The 13442-nt window shown below is 43.6% G+C and overlaps 1 protein-coding gene across 3 annotated transcripts in view; it reads right to left on the minus strand.

The window, feature by feature from the left end:
* Kcnip1 (potassium voltage-gated channel interacting protein 1) overlaps positions 1 to 13442 on the minus strand; it is a 335910-nt gene that overhangs the window by 11401 nt on the left and 311067 nt on the right. For 2 of the 3 annotated variants that reach the window (XM_055604589.1, XM_055604590.1), the window contains exon 2: positions 774 to 898. In XM_055604589.1, coding sequence (XP_055460564.1) covers positions 774 to 898 — 125 coding nt within the window. Of the gene's footprint in view, positions 1 to 773; positions 899 to 5747; positions 5781 to 13442 lie in introns of all 3 variants that reach the window. The other variant, XM_055604591.1, reaches the window with a different exon arrangement.

The following is a 13442-nucleotide window of genomic DNA, read 5'->3' on the forward strand; positions in this document are numbered from 1 at the left end:
GCTGGCCACTATTAACATGGCCTCTTCAACATTAGAAGGAAGAGAGGAGCCCCGTGGTAGCAGACCAGACACCGTGACCAGCACAGTTAGCTATAGGACAACTGAGCAAGCCCTACCTGGAGGGAGACAACCAGATCACGTGGTGGTCTGCTCTTCTCCACCCAATGATTTGGATATATGATTGTGCTCTCTCTGAGATGTAAGCTTTAAGCCCAACTCCATGTCCAGGCTGCTCCAGAAGGCGGGGGGGGGGGGGGGGGAAGGACACGACACTCACGTGTGTGTCAGTTTTGAACTTCCTTCCTTGCCTGTGCCTTTGCTAAGAACTTGGTTCCCTGTGTGGCTCACAGAAAGAGAAGGTCCCAGCAGTAGGAGAAGAATTTTGGTCCCACTGATTTAACTTTCAGGAGAAATGAGCACAGTGACAAGTCAGGCTCATCCATCAGCCTTTGTGGGTCTTGTTAGCACAGATCAGTAGAGCTCAATCCCATTACTATTTGCTCACCAAACAGAGGGTCAAAGGTCAGCATCAAGCTCAGGTTGGCATCTGGGCTGGGAGGGGTTCTCTGAGGTCACACCACCCTGTGGTACTTCTCTACAGTGGTGTGGTTCCTGTCTGCTGAGGCCTTGCTTCCTGCAATCTCGCTTTTTTACCCAGTGCGGGTTCATAGTGGTGGCCTTCCTGGACCTCTGCACCCTGCGGACCTCCTTGGCACCTGAAAAGCTTAGTCAAGTGAAATCACTGCAGGCCCCCGAGCCTCTGAGGGTCTTACATTTTTGAATCCCCGGTAAAGGACTTGTAGTTCTCTCTTGGTGAAGTTCGTCTGGGCCTCGAGCTGCTCCAGTCCCTCAGGTCGGTGGCAAACCATGGTCATCTCTAGCTCATCCTCGATCTTGTCTGGAAGCAGAGGGGATGGCGTCAGAGCATGGCCTCCATAGTCTGAGCCGTTAAAAGAGTGATGTTGGGACCTGGGACTTTGGGGGTTGGGCTGGGTCACACTCCCAGTGGTCTTGGGCATGAGCTCCACTCCCCTGTCCACTTACTCTCTTTCACAGTCTGTCCCCTGTGTTACTCTAGGCGTGATAGACAGCAAAGGGGACAGAACATCAGCATCTCAGATAGGGAGATGAGGATAGAAATGTTCAAAACACATCCACACAGAAACATCTTTTCTTTCAAATTACCTTTTTTTGCATATTCAAATTGATGCACACTGGCTCTGCTTTCTATGCAGAGATACAAGTAACTGGTCAGAATGAGACCTTCCAAATAGTAAAGGGGAAGACATCATAGCTATTTTCAAAATGGGTCAAGTTTCACCATATGGGTTAGCAAAGGAGATGCTAGGGAGACTTAGTAGAAAGTTCAAATTATGGTATATAAAATATGGCTTTAAAGAATCTGACTATATTGTTCTATAATGTCTGCTAGATACCCGCGAGTACTAGGGAAGTGACTTCAACGTGAGCATCTGTGTATAACTAAAGGCTTCCAGGGTGTTTGAAAGGCCCTATGAACAGTCACAGAGACTAGGGTTTCAACTTCCAGCACGTGCGCTGAAATGGAGTATTGGTGCAAAGCTTGTTTGCAAAGCGCCTGTCAGCTGAACTACTTATCTTCCCTGGAAGCAACTCAGAGTTTTCACCCATCCGTGGGTGCTTCCAGGAGCTTAGCCTTGCACAGGGATAAGTGAGTGCTTACTTTCCTTTGGGCCCTGCCAGAATGCTTTCTGTAAATTTATTTCAGTCAAGGATCGTTTACCATCTACCCTCCTCTGCCTATTGCTGTCATACAGACATCAGCAAATCCATATATTGAACAACTCCAACTTCCACCTTGTGAAAACAAGGGTGAGATGGGCAGGCTGCTGGGAATGCAGGAACCGCTCTGCACTATGACAAGTCAGAGAGGAGGCAGGCTGGGTTCGCATCACAGAGGAGGATGAACAGGGTCAACAAAGGTAGGCTTTCTGTAATCAGGGCTGGGTTCTTTGTGCCAGATTCCCTCTGCTACTGTCATTTTCCCCTTTGATACTTAAATCCCAACAGGAAACAAATCCGTCAACATTTGTATCTTGTGCCTCAGAGTCCCAAAGGTAATGGATGTTGCAATAATGTGGTAGCAAAGCCTAATTGTGCTGGGCGCCACATATCACCTAATTCTTCTGGGATGGAAGCAGATAATGATTCAATACAAATAAGATACTCTGTTTGTGTTACATTGTGGCAAGTGGCCAATTTCCTCACAGTTCTTACCGAGCCTTTAATTATTGCTAGGATTGCAGCTAATGAGTTAAGTACCAATTACCTAAATGCAGAAGGTTTCTGTGTAAATCAAAGGGCCAGTGCCCCCCCCCCCAAAAAAAAAAAAGAAAAGCAAGGGAAAAGGGGAGGTTCACGTAAGTGTAATGCAGAAAGCTCGGGGGTGTCTCACGAGAACTCAGACTCACCCCAAGAAATCAGTTACTGCTTAGTCCCAGCACAAAAATGCATATGTCTTTAACTGTGTACGTTCTGAAGAAACTTCAGAAGGGGCTGTAGGTTTATAATATACCTCCCATACCGTCTCTCAAAGGTCCACTGGGCGAGGCCCAGAGAGCTCCCGTAAAGAAAGAAGAATTTAAAAACTATATTAAAAATAAATAAGAAAATGGAAAACTATGTTTTGGAAAGAAATGATTTGTTTTTGAAGGTGTCTACCTGTAAATATTTATCTGGCCCCGGAGAATGAAGACTTGTATGTGTGTGTGTGTGCACATGTGTGATACTGTACTGTTTCTTAATGTCCCTGTGGCCGATTCCTGATAACCAGGACTCACTTCCCATCACTTTGCTTAAAAGGTGCCGATTACTGAGACACTGACTATTAAACCCACTTTACTAAGGTGGAGAAGTTCTCCTTACTAACCGATGATAGGTTATCTGGGAGATAGGATTGAGCTCCAGATTAAAGAGATTCCGAAGGCTGTGAATACTCTGTCATTGATGGCCAAACTGTATTTTCCAGAGTTGCCCTGCACTAATGACCAGTCTGTGGCCACATCCGTGACTGGAGAAATTTGGGTCACTGGGGCTCAAGATGCAGGGAAGTAGGCACCTATGACTACTAGAGGCCTAAACCAATAAGTAAAAATGTAACTTATACAGCAATCCAGTACATGGATTGTACATTTTTTTTTGTGACATAGTTGAAGGCAAAACATCATGAGGCAATGCTGCCTTTAACTGATGTGTGATGGACTTTAGCCGTGGCAAACCCATGCTGATGTGACCCTCATGAGTCATGGCCTTTGATTGGAAAAATAATAATTTAACTTGTCCACAGCTTTGGAAACTGCCTAGACTTGCCCACATCTGGACATTCCACTCTTCCATACCACCTCGTAGCTTCATTGCTTCAGATAACTGCAAATATGTGTCTGTGTATATATATATACATCCGTCCTGTAGCCACTCAGGGAATCCCTGGATGTTTCTAGGCAGAACCAGTAGTGGGAGGACCCTGGACTAGCTTCCTGGTTAGACAAAACCAGAACTAATACATGGGGAGCTTCCTTGCTGTTTTGGTTCTTGTGAATCGTCAATGCCAAATGCTGCTTGCTGTTATTATTTTCATTATTAAGGATAACAATGAACTAATTATTAAGTCAGGTTGAGCTTGGAGCAAAACGAAGCTTGAAGTTAATGCTATGGGAATTTCTGTTGGATAAAAATCAATGAGAATTATTTTCTCTTTGTAATGCTCTTTTAGAAATCTGTCAACTGCTTTCATGTGGCTGTGTGTGTGGTAGCTTGAAATTTAGAAGTCAGTTATCTTAACAGAGAAGGTGATTTTTCTAATTCCAAGTGACTCTCAAGGTGATGGATGTTCACCACTCAGGGCAAACATGAGTCAGAACACTACATTGTGCAAGAGGGTACAGTGGAGAGCACCAGACAAAACAGCGTGTAATTCAGAGTAAACGGTTTTTAATATCTTAGGATTTCGGGTTATTCAGGGTCTAGGATGGATAAAAACTTTGGACCCTCTTAGAAAAAACGTATTGTATCTAGCTCCCTATACTGCCAGTGCGTTCTGGCACTATCTTTTGAACAGAGTCCATGCAACGGTCTTCTATTGTCATTCTTCTCCAAGCTCTGTCATTAACTCCTTTTGTCTGAGGCTTTGGTGACAGAGGGCAACAGTGACAAAGCTGGACCTTGATTCCAGCCAGGCCAGGACTCTTCTATCAGATTTTGCTACCATATGTCTCCATCATGGCTTCTACCTCATTAGAACACGGATGGTAAGCCAGTTTGTGAGCAGCCTTGAGGTACTTCTGCTCCTATCTAGCATCATGCCTGTGTACAAGCCAGTTCTCCACACCACAAGCACTGGGACCCACATCTGGGGGTGTATCTGGCACTGAAGTATCTTCTCTGGCTGATGACAAAGGCTATGGCCCAAAACTGTGACCATCTCCTGTGTGTGTGTGTGTGTGTGTGTGTGTGTGTGTGTGTGTGTGCGCTGGGCAGAGGGTTTGGACTGTACTTTATACCCACCCATCCACTCATCCACCCATCCACCCATCCACCCATCCACCCATCCACCCATCCACCCATCCACCCATCCACCCATCCTCCATTCCATTTTGAGGCTACAGAATAGTGATCCTTAGCTTGCATGTAGTCCAAAGAGAGTTTTTGTAAAAAAAAAAAAAATACATAGAAAGAAGCTCATATTTTATAGGAAAAAAAAATGAAATACATTTTAAACCAGTTGCCAATGTTAATAGACAAGAAATCCATGACCAGGTTTGCATTTCTGACTTCTCTTGGAAAATCTTGAGTCTTAAATTCTCACCAGGGCATTGTCTACTAGAGCTGGACATGCAGGGTCACCGAGTCACTAGGCCCTCTGTCATTTATCTAGGACTGTTTTTTTTTTTTTTTCCCTCCCTGTTTTGTTTTGTTTTTTTTTTGTCTTTTTGAGACAGGGTCTCTCTATGTATGCCTGGCTTTCTTGGAACCTGGCTTTCTGTAGACCAGGCTGGCTTTGAACTCAAAGATCCACCTGCTTCCACCTCCTGACTACTGGGATTAAAGGTGTGCGCCACCACACCCAGCTTCACCTCAGGTTCTTTTAATGCACTAATGCTGACTGCTTGGCTCAGAGGCAGTTGAGTATAGGTCTTGATGCAGACTGTTTCTCCTGCCCACTGTCTGCCTCTCTCCTGGCCGAGTCAAACAACTGTTTTTTTAGTCAAACAGACTGTGATATTTTCTCACACTCTACCTATTTAAACATTCCACTTTGTTTCATGAAGAGTGTGAAGTGGATTATAGGAACTAAATAATAGAATAGAAATGGATAAGGAAGAACTGTATCAGAAAGTGCTGATTCCATTCCATCAGGAAATGCTGGACCATGTTGGTGGAGGGGAGGAGAACAGAGAAATTCAGGTCATTTATTCTAAACAGTTAATATGCTTAAGCTACAACTCAGCTCCAAGCTTTATTTTACAGTTGTTCAACAGCCATGGAAGGAAAAATATGAGTCTCTTAGGGGGAGCAAGGCTTTTCTTGAACCTCATCCCTAAGAGAAACACCCCTGGCTGTTTCGACAAAGGCTGAGTTCTCTAAGCAGAGTAAAAAAAAAAAAAAGCTAATTCCAGAATATATACTTAATTGAGAAGTTTTTCCCTTTTCAAATTATGTGACCAACACAGTCAAGTTAGTGTAGACTTTTTTTTTTTTTTTTTTTTTACCTCTCTGATACTGGTAATACCACCACGCGATGTCTAGGAAAAAGTAAGAAAACATTTTACCAAATCCATTCATTTCAAAAGCACAACACACTTTTATTGTCACCGGAGCAGCACTCTGAGGAAGTTCTGGTCACCATCCAGCTTGAGGTATGCAAGGGGCCTCTGAGCAGCAGGGTGGAGCCTGGCTTTCCCATCCCTCTCCCAAGGTCAGAACAGGCACGAGCAACGGGTCACCTCCCAGTGCCCACGCTACCGGCAGGGCTCACCCAGCATGCTCTGAGCCATGCAGTCATGCAGCCCGAAGAGAGATGGGATGGCACGTGGCTGAGGGATGCAGATGTGGATGGCTTCTTGGAAATACCCCCAGGTTTGATTGAAGAGTGACTCTTAAGACCTCCTCCACCATGAGAAGGCCCCATTACCCCTCTCTTCTTTGCGATTAAGCTATGCATCTTCTACGGTAATTTATTTCTTCAACAACTATTGATGAAGCACCTATTATTATACATCGACGAATAAACAATCTGTTGCCCCATTTGGCACTTCTCCTCCTCTCTTAAGCAAGATAAGCAACTCAGATGTGAAAGAGAGAAAGTGCTCTTGATGTCAAGAATGAGCATATTAGTGTGTGTGTGACAGAGTGAATGCAGGTTAAGCCTTTTACTGTGCCATTTATAGAACACAGGAGGAGAACCAGACCTAGAAAATCCCCCATGACAGGTGAGCTGGGTGAGTCTAAGTTCCCAGGGAGCTCTGCTGGACCTTCCTGCTGGTCTTTCCGGGTCTATGCTGTTCAGTCTTGCTTTTCCCTGCGGGCTCTGATTTAACTCCCTCTTATCTTGCTAGCACCCTTAACTAAAGGCATGCCAGATGGTCCAGCCAGCATCCTTGGTGTGTTTTAGTTCTCCCAGCCCCTCAAGCCCAGCCTGGAATGGCTTTTATCCATGCCGTTCCTAAGAGCGGTAGTTCAGAGAACTGGGTATCCATTGTCTTCTGGTCTGTGTCCACAGGAGAAATGTATTTTATACTGATTTGGGTGCTTCCTTGATCACGCTGGTTAGTGGCGTTTGAGTGTACATGTATACACTCACATGTCATGGCACACATGATGAATGTCAGGGGGCAGCTTGTGAGAGTTGGTTTTCTCCTTCCATCATGTATATACCAGAGATCAAAGTCAAGTCATCAAGTTTAGAGATGAGCAGCTTATCCCTTAAGCCATCTCACTAGCCCTAAGGGGATGCACTTAAATTCTCTGTCTCTGTCTCTGTCTCTGTCTCTGTGAGTATGTGGTGTGTACACACAAGTGCCTTGGGAGGCCAGAAGAAGGCATCAGATCCCTCGAAGCTGGAGTTACAGACATTTGTGAGCCCTCTGACCTGAGTGCTAAGATTCCAGTCCTCATGACTAAGCAGCAAGAGGGAGTAACTGTTGAGTCATCTCCAGCCCTGTGGGCTACATTTTTAAAGCAATATTAGATTTGTAGAAAAAGTTCCCCAGGAAGTACTGAGAAGTTTCCCTGTTGACATCCTGTATTGGTACAGTGGAGTGTATTTGTTAAAGTTGAAGTACTAATGATTGATGAGCTGATGTATTGATACATTAGTAAAAATGGAAGTCCATTATTCATGTTTGATTTCAGTCACTGTGCTTTGTGGTTCTACAGGTTTTGACAGAAGCACGTCAAGGGTCTGTTGCTGCATCATTACACAGAATAATTTTACTGCCCTGCCCATGTGTTTACAAATATAAATCGATCCTCTCTGGCCCGACAGAAATGTGGTAGGTGCTGGAAGGAAGGACAAGATACAGCATCTGTCTGCAATAGTCAGGTAGGTGGGGAGGCACGCAAGCAGACTAGAGGCTGCAAGCGAAGTGCAAAGGATCATGGGCAGGTAATCTGACATATGAGATATGTTCGGCTGAGAAATGGAGAGCAACCGCTTGGTGAAAGAGTATGAAACATTTTCAACCAGCTGTTTTCATACACTGAGTTCAGATATTTAGATTTGTCAAGAAAAGCCATGAATAAAAGATGTTTGATCCCCAATTCTTGGATGCCTTCAGTGAATTTATCATTTAAAACATAGAACATGAGCCAGTATAAACATGGCTGTGGGTGAGATGCTCTGAGCTGCTGGCCTCAAGCTCTTCGTTGGCAAATCATTCCAGAGCAGCAGGGCGATGGCTAAGAACAGGGCCCTAAAGGGAAGAAGTGACTAATTAATGCCTCTTCCCAAAGGCACAGGACCAGATGGGAGAGATCTCAGAGAAGGCTCCAAAGAGAGAGAATTATTTAGTTGAGTCTTGAAGACAAAAGGGACAAGGGGTCAGCATTTGTGAAAACAAAGAAGCTAAAAGACCAAGTATGGTGGGTTATTTTGTAACTGACCTGAACTCCAACAGAGAACTGGGAAAGAGAGTCTTAAAAGAGAGTTTCATCTCTTTGAAGGCGTTAGAGAGCTCAGTGGGCAGCTTGCCTAAGAGCAGTGCAAGCCCATGTCTACAAGCTTCTTTTTCTTTATTACCTCCCAGAAGTTGAAGACTGAACCGTACGTTTTTCATGTTAGAAATGTTATGTTCACCATTTAACGAGCATTTGTTAGGTATATTAAAAACAGGACCTAGGGGAAATAGATGAACACAGCAACAGATATATAGGTGGTTTGGATATTAGACAGATCAGGCACAGAATTAAAAATAACAAGAAAAGAGGCTCAAGAAAGGGGTTTGGAAAACCTGTAGAATTCCATCAGAGAACCAGAATGTTAAGTAAAAACTGTAGAACTGAAAAATACATTACCCCGGATCACCAACTCACTAGACTTATTTCAGAATAGATTAGACACAGATGAAAAGAGAATCGACTATTTGGTGAACAGAACAGAAAAGATAGAAGGAAAGAGAGAGAGGGAAGGAGGGGATAAAGGAAGAGAATGTAGATATGTGTGTATGTATATGTTTATGCCTGTATATACATATATATGATTAAAAACTCCCCAAAAGGAAGGAACAAATAATACCGATGAAGCAATATTTGAAGAAACACTAAGGATTTTTAAAAATGAGTGAAACATAAGAAGCCACAGATTCAGGATGCTCTAGAAATAAACCCAAGCAATATAAACACAAAGAAAACCACGTGGAAAACGCCAGCTTTTGAAAAATAAACCTAAGTTGAAAATTGTCAATGCTGATCATCAGATAAAAAAACATATCTTAACCCAATGCTTCCTGAAGTATGTTCCATGAAAACTTAAATTAAGAAATGCTGGAGTGGCTAAGTTCTATCAGGTAAAGAACATGGTAAGTTAAGAAGCTTTGGGATAGACCAAAAGGAGTTTCATGAGGTAAGGAAGTTAGTTCCATCTAGGAGGAAGTATGAATTAACAAAAGCATTTCAAGTATACTTACAACAAAGAATAACTGAACTAGAAAGAAAAATAACATTTTCACAGTCATAACTGGAGATTTAAAAGTTCCTCTCTCAGAACAGGTGATTGACAGTTGAAGACTGCTAGGGAAGGAAGAATCAATTCTTTTCAGGGGTGTGGTCACAAGTGAGCCCACACCTCAGTACAGTGGTTCTCACCTTCCAATTATTTTCATGGCTACATCACAACTGTAACTTTGCTACTGTTAGAATCGTAACATAAATATTTTTGGAGATAGAGGTTTGCCAAAGGGGTCATGACCCACACAGGTCATGACCTGAGAGATCCTCAGTATGGAGCCTGTTTGGGCTCATTGCCCTTTCTCCCAAAGGGAGGGCATACTTGGTCTTCTGATCCACAGGGCACTGAATGTGTGAGGACACTGGTGTTCCTGTAGATGACCCTAAAATAATGCATATGTGGGCAGCGTTAATTAGATATAGTGCGTTATTTTTTTTTTTTAAAGAGTTGGTGTGTGTGTGTGAGAGAGAGAGAAAAGACATCTTAGAGGAGCTGGAGGGGAGACATGGATAATGGGAACATGGATATGACAAATATATTGTATGCACATATGAAATCTTCAGAGAGTGAATAAAAATCTCTCTCTGTCACACACACACACACACACACACACACACACACACACACACACACACACCTAAGCAGCCTAACACATCAGTATTAGCATAGGAGATCGGATCAACACAGCATGTGAACTCTGCGTCTCCTTGATACAAGCAGCCTCTACCCAACTGTGGCAAATACAGTGATTCTTTCTCCGTGCGTAAAGAACATTTACCCAAACCGATCTTTCCAGGGACCTACAGCTAGTCTCCATGAAGTCTGAAGTTACTCGGGGCAGATTTTGTAAACAGATCAAAGTATGATGTCAGTAACAAACCAGAGCACTAAGAACTCAGTGTGGAACCAAGCATGCCCCTGGGAAATTCCACGTTCTCCAAATCTATCACATATTAATTTCTAAGTCACTTATGTCTCAGAAACACTCATGCTATTTTGCAGTACAGTATGATGACTGGACCTGCCAAAACATGTGGGGTGTTGCTGAAGCTATGTTCAAAAGGAGGCCTTTAAAAGCTGTAAACAATTTACGTGACAATGTGCACAAACAGTAGAGAGCACAGTGCTCCCTTTTTAAAACTTACTTCCCATGGTTGGGTGTTCCCTGAATTCTACTGGGCACATTAGAAGATGTATTAGTCATCGTATGCTGGCATTCAAAATGCTACCCTGTGCCTTCCCTTAGATATGGATGAATGCTTTGTGAGGTCAGCAGTAATTTCTGATCAGTGGCTTCCCGCAGCCATCAGGGCTAAAGATCCTTCTCCGTACTTGCTTATAGCAGAGAGGGAAAAGGTTCTGTTTGGTCTCAGAGCCTTAAGGCTTAGGTTCTCACAGCTGACTCTGAGGTGAGTCAAAAAAATCGCCAGACACACACAATTCGCCCAGCTCGTCAGCTCTCATTTTTATATACTTAACAACGAGTCCCGTGAGTGCCTGAGCTGAGCCTGATAAAGATTTTCTGAGCGTTCAAGGTATTTTTCCAGTCTTCTTGGTTCAATAAAACTCAAATCATGTTTCGCTTCAAGCGTTTGTTCTCTTAATCTTGAAACCCCTCCTGCCCCTTTTAAGCAAAATTGAATTTATACATTTCTCATTCATTTACACCTGTCTTGAGAACGTTCCTAAGAAACAGTCCTATAGAAAACAAAAACAAAAACAAAACAAAAAGCAAAACTTTGAGTGCTTCCTACTTCTGTTAAATGGAAGCTGAGGATGTGGGTATGGAGCCTGTTTGGGCTCATTGCCCTTTCTCCTAAAAAGAGGGCACACTTGGTCTTCTGATTCACAGGGCCCTGAATGTATGAGGAGGAGGGCGTCAAATGTCCCCTGCAGCTTCCTGGCAGGTGGGCATTTGCTGTCAGGAATTACCTGTCAGAAATAAGTGTCAGAACTCTAACCCAGCCATTAAAATTCCACCTAGTCACTGTATACGTGATGGTGTCTGAGTTCTGTTTGTTACACAAGAATGTCACATTCGTTTGAAAAGCAAAGGGAAAAGATTTACCTAGATGTTAGGGTTGGGGAAGCAGGAACCAAACAAGGTGCTTCCGGCATGGAGCTGGCCACGCCCAACAAGTCCCCTAGTCTCCAGGCAACATCTTCTGCAGCTGAACCTATGGCTATGCTGCATCTTAGAATTGTCAGCCTCCCTGGAGCTTCTCAGCCACCGGCAGAAGCGTCTAGATGATATTTTAAGTGGGCCATTTTGTCCGGAAAAAGTGCCCGAGATGAAATTGTTGACAGTTTACTTAGTCACTTGGGCGGTCTCTGCAGCTCTAGGGGGCAATTAGTCAAAGGAAGACGGAATCCTACCACCGGCTAGCAGTCTGTGGGGAAAGGCCCCAAGCGCTCTCCTTTGAACTCAGCAGGACGGTGGCCCTGTGCTTCCCGCCTGTGGAGATAGCCTGTTAATAAGCACTGCTGACCTGCAGGAAAACAAAACAAAACAAAACAAAACAAAACAAAACAGAAAAACATAGGTGGGTCTGTGTTACTCCTCTTGACTAAGAATCGGTGGTGACAATTCGTTACAAAAGAAAAGCCTCCGGGAGGGAAGGGTGTTTTTTGTTTTTGTTTAAGATGGAGACATGCGGGAGTAGAGAAACTGAAGAAATTGCTCACAGTGAGAGTCGGAGAGGAGTCATCTTAGATGAGCATAGCATTTACTCATGATGGAAACACTGAATTGGTGAGGTGTGATGCGCCTGCTGCGCGCCCTGACAACTTGCTAGGTAAAGATGTTCTCCAAGTAGAGTGTTAGCTCTGGTGGGTTTTAAAATGTCTAAACAGCTGTTCTTGGGAAGGAAGAAGACACCACCTATCAATGTCCTTATCATCAACATTTTTACCACGGCCTGATTCAGGTTATCAGTGTAACAAGAAGAAGTGGAGTAGTTTTGCCTTGGGGAAGATGATTCCCCAGGATAACTGGGCCCTAGCATATTGTCATTGCTAGTTTAGGACATGTGACATATGCTGGACTATCTCAAATCAGTGTGCTGAAGAGTCAAAAGCTAATTTCATCCAGTCATCCTAGTCCTTGTAACCCAAGATAACAAGCCTTCTCCTTGTTGCTAATACAGACATAATCTTCCGCACATCATGTGAAATGTCTCAAGCAGAGACGTAATGGAAGGTAGCTGAGAGGGTGTCTGCTGTATTAGGTGCCTTACTTGGTGAGCTCATACAGCATAGGAATAGTTTTAGAATTGATCTGATCATCTCACTGTCCCTAGGGGGTAGATGGTTATTAGTCTAATATGAGTTACAATCATAGGTGCCTTGTAGCTGTAAATCTAGGTGAGATAAGGTCTATTCAGTGTCTGTGTGCACAATAGGTATCAACACGCATAATTCAATTCTTGCTTGCGTTATGGTGGTGATTTTAAAGGCATTCACAACAGCAGAATCCAATGGTCAAGTAGTTAGACACTGTGCAGGTTACGATTCTGCATATCCTGATGGAGCTAGTTAATTAAATGGACTTCTTTTCCATAGAGGGGGACTTTCTTGTTCTGTGATTTACTCTGCTAAAAGGGCACTCAATTGTCAGTTCAGATTGGACACTGACCGGCTAAAATGCCCATTATCGTCTATATTAACTGTAATGGCTGTTTGCAGACCCAAGACTCTGGATGAAAGAGCATCAAGATTTAGGGTGGCCGTGGAACAGGGCAAGATGTCTGTGGGTAATGGGAGCAGAAACAGTGCCTGGAGCATTAGCAAATAGACATAATAACTGACAGTCATTGAGAAAATTTCTTGCCTCCTTCTCCCTGGAGTTATCACATGGCTTCATGTCCTCTGCCCTTAATAATCCAGACAGTCATTGCATGCATTGTTTTGGTCTATTTCTTAGCTGAAGAAGGCCATTGGACATTACCCTGGGCTGGTGCATGAACTGCCAAATGTGAGGACTGCAGTCAGTCAGTTTGTATGAGATTGTGTGCGCCTGCCCAGCGGCAAGAGGCAATGTCAAGGTAGCGTCCTCCTTTCCAGGACTCAGTGTGGAAGCCTCTTAACCGTGCACTTAATAAATGAAGCCTTGGCAGACACACCTTGAATTATTAATGAAGTTATTCAGCTTTGATTGTTTCCTTCTTTTGGGGAAAGGTTATTCACTCAATGCCTTTGCTTAGACTACACAATACATCACAATTGGGCATATTTTATGTGC

Source organism: Psammomys obesus, unplaced genomic scaffold (assembly GCF_907164565.1).
Source record: "Psammomys obesus unplaced genomic scaffold, mPsaObe1.curated_primary_1811, whole genome shotgun sequence".
NCBI classification, from domain to species: Eukaryota; Metazoa; Chordata; class Mammalia; order Rodentia; family Muridae; genus Psammomys; species Psammomys obesus.